Source organism: Macaca mulatta, chromosome 8 (assembly GCF_049350105.2).
Source record: "Macaca mulatta isolate MMU2019108-1 chromosome 8, T2T-MMU8v2.0, whole genome shotgun sequence".
In the NCBI taxonomy this organism is placed as follows: Eukaryota; Metazoa; Chordata; class Mammalia; order Primates; family Cercopithecidae; genus Macaca; species Macaca mulatta.
In genome coordinates this window covers 41,709,979-41,725,919 of record NC_133413.1, presented here as the reverse complement: position 1 = coordinate 41,725,919, position 15,941 = coordinate 41,709,979, and the positions used below count along the sequence as shown (strand labels likewise).

At 37.5% G+C, this 15,941-nt stretch overlaps 1 protein-coding gene across 1 annotated transcript in view; it reads right to left on the bottom strand.

Moving 5' to 3' along the window:
* Positions 1-15,941, bottom strand: part of ADAM18 (ADAM metallopeptidase domain 18) — a 151,754-nt gene that overhangs the window by 39,265 nt on the left and 96,548 nt on the right. Inside the window, exons 14-16 of the mRNA XM_015145216.3 lie at positions 14,229-14,427; positions 3,156-3,261; positions 429-618 (exon numbers count right to left, since the gene is read on the bottom strand). Coding sequence (XP_015000702.3) covers positions 429-618; positions 3,156-3,261; positions 14,229-14,427 — 495 coding nt within the window. The remainder of the gene's footprint in view (positions 1-428; positions 619-3,155; positions 3,262-14,228; positions 14,428-15,941) is intronic.

Here is a 15,941-nt window from a genome sequence, read left to right as displayed (position 1 = left end):
AAAAAATTAGCCGGGCGAGGTGGCGGGCGCCTGTACTCCCAGCTACTCGGGAGGCTGAGGCAGGAGAATGGCGTGAACCCAGGAGGCGGGGCTTGCAGTAAGCTGAGATCCGGCCACTGCACTCCAGCCTGGGCAACAGAGCCAGACTCCGTCTCAAAAAAAAAAAAAAAAAAAAATATATATATATATATATATATATATACACATACACTTTTTTTACATAAAGACTGATAGTATTTTAATCCAAAAAGCAACGTAATTGGATAACTTAGGCTTGTTTTAATTATCATTTAAACATCACATGGGAAATAAATGCCAGCACAAGTTTAAATCCACTCAATATAATTGTGATAGTCATCATGGAATGCAGTATCTGATAATCAACATAATTTAACACAGCTGAATATAAATTATCACATTTTTGTTACCATTTCTGGACCACACATGGTGCCATCAGCCACATAGGCATTGTCTGTTCCATCTGATCTCATGGAGGACCCAGTGGCTATAGATACACAGACATGGTCTTGAATATATGAATAAACTGTATATTGAATGTCACTTTTATAAGCATTTTTATGCGGCTGAACACAAGCTAATTTTCCACAGAGAACATCCCTGGAAGTGGAAAGCAAAAAATTCCTTATCAGTTTATCTCTTAATGATAACAAGTTCCAAGTGAGTACTGCATAGATGGTAACATAAATACTGTTAATTGACAGTACAACACTTGAAAAAATGCCAAACTAAAACATTATTTTATGGTGCACAACAACTAAATGCAACTGTCTTAATAGCAGAATTGAAATGTATATGCTTAACTCAGATGTGAAGACATTACTTCATTTCCTATTATAGAGCCCAATTTTGGTTCTCTAGGTTCCAGTCGTCTTAGACCATTCACATTTTACCACACTCTGGGAGAATTAGTCACTTGCCCCGGTTTGATATAGCTTGGCCAGCCTGGTCACTTATTACACAAAATTTGCTGAGAGTGGCTAATTGCATTTCTCTTTCTGTACATTTTATTGTGCCTATCATTCTTGTCCTGATGTATGGACAGTACATTTCTGCTGTATACACACCCTTCATTTTGATCCACAATTTCTCCCAACATACAGATATTTCCAGCATATTTAAATTATCTGTTAAAAATTTAAGAACTTTTAGATCCCCTCTATGCCACAAGCATACCAAAGGTTATCTTATCCCACAGATGCTTTATTTCGCCATTTGTAATCTATCATTGGGTAAAATACTGGCTTCTCTATGAGGCTAACAGTATTTCTAGACTATGCTCTGAAAGACAATCTATGTAACTTTTTTTACTTGAAATTATTGAAATCTAATTATCAAATACCATCCTCAATGAGAATAATCATTTTTAGCCATTGATCTGCGTCTACCGAACATGTCATTATTATTTCATCAAAAGGCTCCTCTTAGGGAATTTTACCCATTTGTCCTAAAAGACCATTTGAGGCTTTTTCAGTATCAGAAGAATAAGCTTAATTACATCAAGAAGTAAAGATTGAAATGAGATTAAGAGCTGAAACCTAAATTACATTCCACTTTTGTCTTCTCTCCAGCATAACTTTTCTACTTTCCCAGGTCTCGATATTTCTTTTGATTTTGGCTCCACTCTCTTTCTATAGAATATATTCTAAACCAGACTTGCATAGTACATATGTATCCTTCTAGTCTGGCTATCGAGTACAAATTCTTCCTCCAAGTCCATTTTCCCAAAATTTGCACTTACAGTTAAATTCTTAGAACTATTTTTTTCTTTTCTGAAAAGGAATCGCAGTCTGTTTAGATGAGATGATGTATGCTATTCAATTTTAGTTTCATCTAATGATGATATTTCAGGAAAATTCATGTACTATTATCACATAAGACAAAGTCCAAAGGAGTCATGTTTACTAACTTTCACAATTTCTTCCAGGTATCTTTTATCTTTTTTTATGAATAATCTTAAATTAAAGGCAGCAAATGTGCCTCTGAACATCAGGAAGAAGATTAAGTGGCGGTTGTCATACCACCATCTTCTGTCTTTGTGGGGATCCACTGTGGTGTAACTGAGACTGCTGGCCCCTGGTGCTCTGTATTAATATCCAATAGGTGTGGCTCATTATGCAGGGTCTCCTCCTGAGATCCCCACTCATCAGTACTTTCTTTGTGATTCCACCTTTCTTCTTTCCATGTACTAATTCTCCTGTGTTGGGGCAAGTGGGAAGTTTTGCATCCTCTCCACAGCATACATATCCATGGTAATTTCATATAAGGAGGAGGGTGATGGAGGATACTACTTTAGTCCCACCCAACTGGATACCTTCTTTATCCATTTCTCATCTTCATAAAGGAACCGCATTGTTTTTAACGGTACTGATAGTGGTGCTTACCTGAGGATTTTATTATGGTTTTTCCTGGCTATGTCTTTGAGACTAAAAGAAATGTCTGCTTCTCCCTGAATTAATTATATCTAATTTTTTTATGCTATTCCCATTCTCTTATTTTGTGAATCTGGCTCTGTTACACATTTTTATGACTCTTTAATTTTCAATGAAATTAAAGAAGATAAAATTAAGGAAATATTCGTTATGGGGTAGGCACTTCCCTTATTAGATTCCTGGATTTCATTAATCCCTTTATTACATGGATTATAGTGACACTACATCCCAATAGTCTGAATTTAGCTATTAACAGATACTTCCATGCTTTACATATTGATGTTTTGGACACAATCAGCAAAAACAAAATTAACTTTCTTCTTCTCAACAATTCTATGTCTTAAAAATCAAAGCTTGAGGTTTGCTTTAAGATTGTTGCTATTTACAGACTTAATACAAAACCTCATTTGAATTCTCAATATAGAGTAGCAGTTCTGATTTCTGGCACTGTGTGTCCATTTTCTTCCTCTGTTACTAAGTATTAGCCTTTTTTTTTTTTTTTTTTTTTTTGTCCAATCTCATTTTTAGGATGATATCAAGGGAAAATAATAGAAAATCCTGAATTTCATAGAAAAAAAATGTATGCATTGGTATTTGAAAATATTCCCATGTTATACAATTTAACGTTCATTACTACTTAGTATCTCTTGATAAAAACACATAATTTTTATGATTCAAATAAGTAATCATTTTCTACATACGTACTTCCTTTCACATGGTAATGGTTGTGAATTTTTAAAACCACAGTTTTCAGATCTTTCATGCAGAGAATTAACTTCTTTAAAACAGGCAAATGGAGCACCTTGAGCACCTTAAAATGCAAACATGTCAGTTGAATTATCAGTCTTAATATAAATTAAATGTCAGTAACAGACTGAGGAAATTTAATTTCAAAAAGATCATGTACTTACTGATCATGCTTTTGTTCCTATGCATACCCTGTCGATGCAAGTAGAAAGAAATATTGTCTTATCTTATACACACAGAAAATGATTATATCTATTGCAATAAGTTATTTCATTTTTAAAACAATATGTTTCTCTTTCTGGTGGGAGCAAATACTTTCTAGCCTAATGAATATTGGGCTTGACCTTGTAACTTCCTCTTCTTAATGAAATGAGAGATCTGAAGCATGTCACTTACGGACAGAAACCTCTGGAACTTACATAGTTTTCCAGAGTCTATCTCCTGTCCTTTGTAGCACATGTGTTTTATTTGGTCCTTCCAGCATGCTGGCTATCCTTTGCTTATTTTGCCTGACTAGTATAAAATCACTGATGGATTAGATCAATGTTACGTTTTATGGGAAGTCCAAATCTCTTCTACTATATTATGATGGAGGGAAAAAGAGCAAATGTAACCCTGGAGAAAAATTCTAAAAGAATCCTGTTATCCACTCTCTGTGAATGTAAACTATTTCTAATCTTCTTTTCAAATAGGGATAGAAAATAATACACTTGCCAAGATGGCCGAATAGGAACAGCTCCAGTCTGCAGCTCCCAGTGTGATCAATGCAGAAGACGGGTGATTTCTGCATTTCCAACAGAGGTATCTGGTTCATCTCACTGGGACGGCTGGACAGTGGGTGCAGCCCATGGAGGGTGAGCTGAAGCAGGGCGGGGCATCACCTCACCCCAGAAGCACAAGGGGTTAGAGGATTTCCCATTCTTAGCCAAGAGAGGCTGTAACAGACTACCTGGAAAAATGGGGCACTCCCACCCAAATATTGCACTTTTCCCAAGGTCTTAGAAATTGGCAGACAAGGTGATTCTCTCCCGTGCCTGGCTCGACAGGTCCCACGTCCACAGAACCTTGCTCGCTGCTAGTGCAGCAGTCTGGGATCGATCTGCGAGACAGCAGCCTGGTTGAGGGAGGGGCATCTGCCATTGCTGAGGCTTGAGTAGGTAAACAAAGTGGCCAGGAAGCTGGAACTTGGTGGAGCCCACCACAGCTCAACAAGGCCTACTGCCTCTAGACTCCACCTCTGTGGGCAGGGCATACCTGAACAAAAGGCAGCAGACAACTTCTGCAGACTTAAACGTCCCTGTCTGATAGTTCTGAAGAGAGCAGTGGTTCTCCCATCATGACAGTTGAGCTCTGAGAAGGGACAGACTGCCTCTTCAAGTGGGTCCCTGACCCCCGTGTAGCCTAACTAGGAGACACCTCCCAGTAGGGGCCGACAGACACTTCATATAGGTGGCTGCCCCTCTGGGATGAAGCAATATTTGCTGTTCTGCAATATTTGTTGTTCTGCAGCCTCCGCTGGTGATACCCAGGGAAACAGGGTCTGGAGTAGACCTCCAGCAAACTTCAACAGACCTGCAGCTGAGGGACCTGACCATTAGAAGGAAAACTAGCAAACAGAAAGAAATAGAATCAACATCAACAAAAAAGTCATCTATACCAAAATCCCATCTGTAGGTCGCCAACATCAAAGACCAAAGGTAGACAAAACCACAAAGATGAGGAGAAACCAGAGCAGAAAAGCTGAAAATTCTGAAAATCAGAGTGCTGCTTCTCCTCCAAAGGATCACAGCTCCTCCCCAGCAATGGAACAAAGCTGGATGGAGAATGACTTTGACGAGTTGACAGTTGGTAATAATAAACTTCTCCAAGCTAAAGAAGTATGTTCAAATCCATCACAATGAAGCTAAAAACCTTGAAAAAAGATTAGATGAATGGCTAACTAGAATAAACAGTGTAGAGAAGACCTTAAATGACCCGATGGAGCTGAAAACCATGGCACGAGAACTTCGTGAGGCATGCACAAGCATCAATAGCCGATTCGATTAAGTGGAAGAAAGGGTATCAGTGATTGAAGATGAAATTAATGAAATAAAGTGAGAAAACAAGGTTAGAGAAAAAAGAGTAAAAAGAAATGAACAAAACCTCCAAGAAATATGGGACTATATGAACAGACCAAATCTACGTTTGATTGGTATACCCGAAAGTGATGGGGAGAATGGAAGCAAGTTGGAAAACACTCTTCAGGATATTATCCAGGAGAACTTCCCCAACCTAGCAAGGCAAGCCAACATTCAACTTCAGGAAATACAGAGAACACTGCAAAGATACTCCTAGAGAAGAGCAACCTCAAGACACATAATTGTCAGATTCACAAAGGTTGAAATGAAGGGAAAAATGTTAAGGGCACCCAGAGAAAGAGTTCGGATTACCCACAAAGGGAAGCCCATCAGACTAACAGTGGATCTCTTGGCAGAAACCCTACAAGCCAGAAGAGAGTGGAGGCCAATAATCAACATTCTTAAAGAAAAGAATTTTCAACCCAGAATTTTATATCCAGTCAAACTAAGTTTCATAAGTGAAGGAGAAGTAAAATCCTTTACAGACAAACAAATGCTGAGAGATTTTGTCACCACCAGGCCTGCCTTACAGGAGCTCCTGAAGGAAGCACTAAACATGGAAAGAAAGAACTGGTACCAGCCACTGCAAAAAGAGGCCAAATTGTAAACACCATCGAGGCTAGGAAGAAACTGCATCAATTAATGGGAAAAATAACCAGTGAACATCATAATGATAGGATCAAATTCACACATAACAATATTAACCTTAAATGTAAATGGGATAAATGCCCCAATGAAAAGACACAGACTGGCAAATTGGATAAAGAATCAAGACCCATCAGTGTGCTGTATTCAGGAGACTCATCTCACATGCAAAGACGCCCATAGGCTCAAAATAAAGGGATGGAGGAAGATCTACCAAGCAAATGGAAAGCAAAAAAAAGGAGGGGTTTCAATCCTAGTCTCTGATAAAGCAGACTTTAAACCAACAAAGATCAAAAGAGACAATAAAGGTCATTACATAATGGTAAAGGGATCAATTCAACAAGAAGAGCTAACTATCATAAATATATATATGCACCCAATACAGGAGCACCCAGATTCATAAAGCAAATCCTTAGAGACCTACAAAGAGACTTAGACTCCCACACAATAATAATGGGAGACTTTAACACCCCACTGTCAATATTAGACAGATCAACGAGACAGAAGGTTAACAAGGATATTCAGGACCTGAACTCAGCTCTGCAACAAGCAGGCCTAATAGACATCCACAGAACTCTCCAGCCCAAATCAACAGAATATACGTTATTCTCAGCACCACATTGCACTTATTCTAAAACTGACCACAAAATTGGAAGCAAAGCACACCTCAGCAAATGTAAAAGAACAGAAATCACAATAAACTGTCTCTCATACCACAGTGCACTCAAATTAGAACTCAGAATTAAGAAACTCACTCAAAACCATACAACTACATGGAAACTGAACAATCTGCTCCTGAATGACTACCAGGTAAATAATGAAATGAAGGCAGAAATAAAGATGTTCTTTGAAACCAATGAGAACGAAGACACAATGTACCAGAATTTCTGGGACACATTTAAAGCAGTGTGTAGAAGGAAATTTATAGCACTAATGTCCACAAGAGAAAGCAGAAAGATCTAAAATCAACACCGTAACATCATGTTGAAAGAACTAGAGAAGCAAGCGCAAATAAATTCAAAAGCTAGCAGAAGGCAACAAATAACTTAGATCAGAGCGGAACTGAAAGAGATACAGACACAAAAAACCCTTTAAAAAATCAATGAATCCAGGATCTGGATTTTTGAAAAGATCAACAAAATTGACAGACTGCTAGCAAGACTAATAAAGAAGAAAAGAAAGAAGAATCAAATAGATGCGATAAAAAATGGCAAAGGGATAACATCACGGATCCTACAGAAATACAAACTGCCATCAGAGAATACTATAAACACCTCTACACAAATAAACTAGAAAATCTGGAAGAAATGGATAAATTCCTGGACACATACACCCTCCCAAGACTAAACCAGGAAGAAGTTGAATCCCTGAATAGACCAACAATAGACGCTGAGGCAATAACTAATAGCCTACCAACCAAAAAAAGTCCAGGACCAGACAGATTCACAGTCGAATTCTAACAGAGGTACAAAGAGGAGACGGTACCATTCCTTCTGAAACTATTCTGATCAATAGAAAAGAGGGAATCCTCCCTAACTCATGTTATGAGGCCAGCATCATCCTCATACCAAAGCCTGGCAGAGACACAACAAAAAAAGAGAATTTTAGACCAATATCCCTGATGGACATCAATGTGAAAATCCTCAATAAAATACTGGCAAACCGAATCCAGCAGCACATCAAAAAGCTTATCCACCACGATCAAGGGGGCTTCATCCCTGGGATGCAAGGCTGGTTCAACATATGCAAATCATTAAATGCAATCCATCATATACAGAACCAAAGACAAAAATCACATGATTATCTCAATAGATGCAGAAAAGGCCTTTGACAAAATTCAACAGCACTTCATGCTAAAAACTCTCAATAAACTGGGTATTCATGGAATGTATCTCAAAATCATAAGAGCCATTTATGATAAACCCACAGACAATATCATACTGAACGGACAAAAACTGGAAAAATTCCCTTTGAAAACCAGCAAAAGACAAGGATGCCCTCTCTCACCACTTCTAGCCAACATAGTGTTGGAAGTTCTGGCTAGGGCAATCAGACAGGAGAAAGAAAGAAAGGGTATTCAATTAGGAAATGAGGATGTCAAATTGTCCCTGTTTGCAGATGACATGATTGTATATTTAGAAAACCCCATCATCTCAGCCCAAAATCTCCTTAAGCTGATAAGAAACTTCAGCAAAGTCTCAGGATACAAAATAATGTGCAAAAATCACAAGCATTCCTATACACCATTAACAGACAAACAGAGAGCCAAATCTTGAGTGAACTCCCATTCACAATTGCTACAAAGAGAATAAAATACCTAGGAATCCAACTTACAAGGGATGCGAAGGATCTCTTCAAGAAGAACTACAAACCACTGCTCAATGAAATAAAAGAGGACACAAACAAATGGAATAATATTCCATACTCATGAATAGAGAGAATCAATATCGTGAAAATGGCCATACTGTCCGAAGTAATTTATAGATTCAATGCCATCCCCATTAAGCTACCAATGACTTTCTTCACAGAATTGGAAAAAAACACTTTAAATATCATATGGAACCAAAGAAGAGCCTGCATAGCCAAGACTACCCTAAGCAAAAAGAACAAAGCTGGAGGCATCACGCTACCTGGCTTCAAGTTATACTACAAGGCTAGAGTAACCAAAACAGCATGGTACTGGTACTAAAACAGACACATAGACCAATGGAATGGAACACAGGCCTCAGAGATAACACCACGCGTGTACAACCACCTGATCTTTGACAAACCTGACAAAAAGAAGAAATGGGGAAAGGATTCCCTATTTAATAAATGGTACTGGGAAAACTGGCTAGCCATATGTAGAAAGCTGAAACCAGATCCCTTTCTTACACTTTATAGAAAAATTACTTCAAGATGGATTAAAGACTTAACTGTTAAACCTAAAACCATAAAAACCCTAGAAGAAAACTTAGGCAATACCATTCAGGACATAGGCATGGCCAAGGACTTCATAACTAAAATACCAAAATCTATGAAAACAAAAGCCAAAATACACAAATGGAATCCAATTAAACTAAAGAGCTTCTACATGTCAAAAGAAACTACCATCAGAGTGAACAGGCAACCTACAGAATGGGAGAAAATTTTTTAATCTACCCATCTGACAAAGGACTAATATAGAGAATCTACAAAGAAGTCAAACAAATTTACAAGAAAAAACAAACAACCCCATCAAAAAGTGGGCAAAGGATATAAATAGACACTTCTCAAAAGAAGACATCTATGCAGCCAACAGACACATGAAAAAATGCTCACCATGACTGGTCATCAGAGAAATGCAAATCAAAACCACCGTGAGATACCATCTCATGCCAGTTAAAATGGTGATCATCAAAAAATCAGGAAACAACAGATGCTGGAGAGGATGTGGAGAAATGCTTTTACACTGTTGGTGGGAGTGTAAATTAGTTCAACCATTGTGGAAGACAGTGTGATGATTCCTCAAGGATCTAGAACTAGAATTTGCCATTTGACCCAGTGATCCCATTACTGGGTATATACCTAAAGGATTATAAATCATACTACTGTAAAGATACATGCACATGTATGTTTATTGTGGCACTATTGACAATAGCAAAGACTTGGAACCAACCCAAAGGTCCATCAATGATAGACTGGATTAAGAAAATGTGGCACATATACACCATGGAATAGTATGCAGCCATAAAAAAGGTTGAGTTCATGTTCTTTGCAGGGACATGGATGAAGCTGGAAACCATCATTATCAGCAAACTATCACAAGGACAGAAAACCAAACAGTGCATGTTCTCACTCATAGGTGGGAATTGAACAATGAGATCACTTGGACACAGGGCGGGGAACATCACACACCGGGACCTGTCGGAGGGTGGGGGGTGGGGACAGGGATAGCATTAGGAAAAATATCTAATGTAAATGATGAGTTGATGGGTACAGCAAACCAACACGGCACATGTATACCTATGTATCAAACCTGCACGTTGTGCACATGTACCTTAGAACTTAAAGTATAATAAATAATAATAATAATACACTTGCTTTTAGGGGCAAGTGTATTAGAGGATACACTTTTCACACATATTTGAGGCCATGCTAATCTGCTCTAGCATGGACATACACTGGCACAGTGAATGCAATCAAGTCTACTACCTGATTACATTTGTAGTAGTTTAATATTATCTTCCAGGATGATCTTGTTTCTGCAGGGATCATATTGAATAATTTAACATGTGTATTATACAGCCAAACATCCCTTCATCCTTTAGATCTTTAAAGGTAGCACTAATTTCTTGAAGCAGACAGTTACAGATACCAAACACACTAAGGTCCCACTGAGGGAATTGCACAAACTATTAAATATGCCAACTCCAATTATATACACTAGGTCTGAGAAATAACAACCAAATGGATTTGTGGAACTAGCAGACCCACTGTAAACTGAAACTTGGCCAGGACTCTATTTAACTTTGGGTGTCTCTAAGTCCTCACTGTCACAGGGAGACCATGATCACATTGGGCTTCTGGATATTAATGCAGTCTGTGTCCACTAGTTTTTAAAATGCTTGGATATTTTCTTTTCCCCAGTCAACAGATATGTGATTAATGGTTGTAAGTCCATATGGGAACATACTAGAGGAATAGTTAACATGTATATTTGCCAAGGTGCTATGGGGTTTTTTCCTACGGCCCTTGCTCCCGCTTAAGTCAATGAGTTCTGGCTCTGAAAATTGGTTTAGATTCAGAGTGTGGACCTAACATTGAGATATTTACTGAAACAACTCTTCACAGCCTCCTAGTCATCTATTTTAATACATTTCCTTTAATGGAACAATCTGAGTAGCACCCTTATTGGCTGCTCACAAAATACAGGGAAATCATGCTGTATTAACTCTCTCCCTGACACTTGGTAGGGAAAGTACCCATGTCTGCTACTGTGTATCTACTGCTTATAACAACATTATTCATCTGGCTTCTGATAGTTAAGTACTGTTATTGGGTCTTGATTTTTCCAGATCTTATCATATCCATTGTTACTGGTGAGTGTACTACTATAGTGGCATTCCGACTGTGACTTGCAGAGGAGGCCATCTTTGAAATTTATAGTGAATATGGTATCCCTTTCTCTAGCACATTCCTTATGGCCTTGGGCTTTCCTGATTGGCCAAATCATTTGGCCTTAAATACACAGTATATAGATTACAGTATTCCCACTTCCCTGAGCCTTTTTCTTCTTTTCTCCACTATCTGCTATGGAAATTCTGTCATTTAAATTTCACTTAGGGTGAGTCATCATGTTTTTTCCATGCTGCTGGAAGCCATCCTAGTGGAAAGATTTTACTGTCTTCTAGGATCTGTGCCAGTATGTTAAATGCTGTACTTTGGGAGAGTGCTCCCAAAACAATAAATACCCCCCATCCCATGTTGTGTTCCTCTATTCAATCTCATGATCAAGCTCTCAGAATTCAGTCACATGTGTACTTCCCTGATGTTGGCAGTAACTGCTGGCTAGGACCAAATCTTTTTGGGGTATAGTTTCCTTACTGCTTTATAAAGTCTCTCACATCCCTGTCTCTATTATTCTGTGCCTTTTCTCCATTTTCAGCTAGTGGCCATGAAGGATAGTGGGAAGATACTGATGAGAATACACTTTATGTTATGAAGAGTGATGGGGAAGAAATCAGAACTAGATCATTCTATAGGTTCAATAGACTCAAAGAAGCCTGGAGGCTCAAAATTAGGGTGGTCATATTTTCAATTGTCTCCATCCCAAGTGTAGGTCCCATTCTTCTCCCAATTAGAACCCTAATCCTGAAAAATATACCTGATAAGGAATTCAAACTTATATAGAGTTTAACTTCTCAATTAAGTCTTCCTCATCTCCCTCTAACCTCTTTTTTAAACGATGAGGGCTCTTTATAAGTTAGCAGAGGCCCTCTAGACTCACACTTTGCTTTCAAATGCATGCCCTTTTGTTACATTTTCCTAAGTTCAATGGTATTTGGCAATAGCCATTTAATGCCATTACTCTTAGAATTACTATTTGCCCCATTAATTTCAATTGTACCAGCTAATGTATTCTCTCTCACAAGTATACTATCCCAATCTGCTGAGAGAGTGTATTCTGAACTTCCGCCAGTGATGAGGTGCTCGTTGATAGCCTGGCAGAGAGTGATTTGGATTTGAAAACTCATCTTTTAGGCTATATTTACTTATTCCACTGTCATTACCAATTAGTAGTTGGGGCCTCTAGGAGCTGACATCTAAATGAGGTATACTGTAAAGGCTATTTATTAAAGATCAGAATATTCAGAAGTGGAAGGAAGCTGGATGAAGCAGAGGAGAAGTCAAACTGAGATGCAAACCCAACAAGGTCTTGAACAAACCAGTAGGTAGCTGTTTGGTATATAAATAACCTGCCAGTGTGTGTTTGATTGGGCCAAAATAGGCAGACCTTTTTTATAAAGCCCCCACCTCACATAATTGTTGCATGTGTGCTGGCTTGAGAAGTGTGTGCCTTTGGGCAAAGTGTCTCTTTGCAGTTGAGAAAAATTCTGAAAGAGCTGATAGTTGAAGACTACTTGATGACAGATGGTGGTATTTTCCCTATTCACTACCTTGATTTTCTTTTAGCATTCTATTTTTATTGTTTCAAATGCAAACAACATGGCTATAGGTTTTATATTTCTTTTGTTTTACTGTCCTTTTATCTTGGTTATAAGCTCCATGAGTATAATAATCATGTGACAATGTCCATCCGGTTGAATATTTTGGCTCTTTGCATATAGACACTCAGTGTATAATTTTGAATAACAAATCTACTTATATTTCAACATTTCTTTAAAAGTTTAAATTTACTTAATAAAAGAATGCAAAATTAATGTAACTACTTGTTAGTTAACATGTCCCATATAAAATACCACCTATGGTTTTTGGTAACAGAAGAAAAATGCCTGCAAGTAAAAAGCTAAGTAAATGAATCAAGGAGAAAATGGGAAATGAATGAATTAATGGATGAACAAAACACTGCATCAGAAGATGAAAGTTTTGACGCATTCATGTTAGTTTTGTGGAGATCTTAGAACACATATTATAGGAATACACAACATTTTCTCAAACATCCTGTTGCAATTAGAACTCAAAAAGATGTCTTGTGTTAAGTAAATGAATTCTAGGTTGTAGGCTTTTTTTTAATTATTAAAAAAAAGAAGAATATATTGTAGACTCTCCTTAATGAATCTTACAGAAAGTATTATTTAATTTTACTTTTAAGAGGTATTTTAAACCCTGTTAAAAATAACAAGTAATACTATTCAAATAGAAATAAGTATTAAAAAAACAAAACATACACACATATAAAAAGTAGCATCCTAGAAACACAGCACACAGAAAATAGCATGGACTTGTTATTTAAGAAATCATAGTTCTGCAGCTTTTGTTGAATTTTGGTTAAGCCTCCTAAACTGAAATTTATTACTCAAATAATAAATTTGAGGAAGGACCTCAAGGAAGGTCCTTGAGGAAGGAAGACAAGATGGACCATACAAAATGTCATTTGGTACAAATTATATTCCTCAGTTTACCACTAGGCAAATAAACCAACTTTACTCAACTAGAAAATAATTATATTTATACGCATTTCATTGGGTAATTTTGATCTGTTTATATTATTTTAATTCCTCTAAAACTACAAAATTATATTTGGATATTATGAATAATTGCTCACCAGGAAAGCAAATATAGATGCACAAGTATATTAGAATTACTCTCAAAGCTGTTTGAAAAACAAAATATAAAAATGAATTTTGATCAGGTGGCTAAGACTACCATTATCTTAGCAATTATTCCTCAATTAGGAAATATGATTATTTTTAAATGAAATTCATTCTGAGCTTTGTAAGTTTCATGCCATTAAAATTAGATCATTAATGTGGGGAGTAATAGAAAATTATATAAATTTTAGAATCTACTGATTTTAATCTTTATATAAATGATGAGCTGCAAATATGGATTTTTGCCCAGATAGCTAATCATCAAAAACAAAAATCAAACCACAATAAAAATAATGTATGGTCTTTTCTTGGAAAACCTCAGACACTTTTTAAAAACTAGCCTTCATTAACTAAAACTTAATTTTTATAAATCTTGTGGTTCAGGTTCTTCCATTTCTAGAGTTGTGTGGTATATAATGTATTCTACAGAGAGATGCAAATTTAAGGTAAAATAAATATGAAAGAAAGAGCAATACCTTTTCCAAATATCTTGGCACACTGGTTATCAGTAGTTTGACATTGTCCATTATAGCAATAGGCAGTTCCCAACTTGCACAAATGGCCATTCAATGCATAAGTGTCAGGAACACAATCACTAGAGGTTCCATTGCAGTACTCTGTAAAATCACACTCTGGATCAACACTCTTTCTACATGGAGTGCCCACTATTGACAACTGGGAGGAAAAGGAAAAATAAAATTATGTTCTGTAAATCATTTTTTTTCAATTGCTTAGTGAAAAGATTTAGCATATAAAATGTTTCTAATTATTGATATTTGAGGGACACCAGAGTTCCCCAGTCCATGAGTTTGCCAAAAAAAAAATCAAATACAGTATTCATTGTGAACCCCAGAGAAAACTGGCTGAAAGACATGAAAGAATCCCTTTTGACAGTGAGTTTGCAGTTGCTTACCTCCTTTGTGCTCTACATTTTGAAACAAGCTGACTCAAACAGCATTAGAAAACAACTACACAGATCAAACATACCTGTTCCTTGGAACTATAGGAACACCGTCTCTACCTTTTGGTTCTCGGAGAAACTCAGGAGCCAGGCTCCCTGGTTTCAGTCCCTGTCTCTGACTCTTACTAGCTTATTTGTATGGGTAAGAAATACAATCTTTCTGTTCTACTTTTGTAAGCTTGGAATAAAAGACAAATTCTCATAGAGTTCTTATGGGTATTGAACAGGAGTAATGGAAAAAGTTCTTAGAACAATACATAGTAAACGGCATGCACATATGATAGCTATCATCACATCACATCACATCAGTATCTTTTTTTTGAGATGGAGTTTTGCTTTTTTGCTCAGGCTGGAGTGAAGGGGCATGATCTCATTTCACTGCAACCTCTATCCTCCAGGTTCAAGCAATTCTCCTGCCTCAGTCTCCTGAGGAGCTAGGATTATAGGTATATGCCACCATGCCTGGCTAATTTTTGTATTTTTAGGAGAGACAGGGTTTCACCATGTTAGTCAGGCTGGTCTCAAACTCCTGACCTCAGGTAATCCACCCACCTTGGCCTCCCAAAGTGCTGGGATTACAGGCATCAGCCACGGTGCACAGGCTTGAGCCACCACACCCGGCCTCATTTTTATATATTTATTATTATCTGAGAGCATAAAGGCCTCCTTGCATCACTTAGGTGAGGTGTACAGTTATTGTCAAAATTTTGCAGTGACCTGACCTAATAGGTTGCCATCCATAATGAAGTTCACCATATTGAAATGGTGTCCTGCTATATATGTTGATGTCACACACATGCACATATACACACACACACAAACACATACACAAAATACAATCCAGTTTGATGAAATTAACACTTATATGGTTTGGTTGTGTCCCCACCCAAATCTAATCTTGAATTGTAGCTCCCATAATTCCCACATGTGATAGGAGGGACCCAGTGGGAGATAATTGAATCATGGGTGCAGGTCTTTCCCGTGCTATTCTCCTGATAGTGAATAGGTCTCACAAGATCTGATGGTTTTATAAAAAGCAGTTTCCCTGCACAAGCTCTCTTCTCTTGTCTGCCGCCATGTGAGATGTGCCTTTCACCTTCCACCACGATTGTGAGGCCTTGCCAGCCATGAGGAACCGTGAGTTCTTTAAACCCCTTTCTTTTGTAAATTGCCCAGTCTCAGGTATGTCTTTATCAGCAGCATGAAAACGAACTAATACAATACTTAA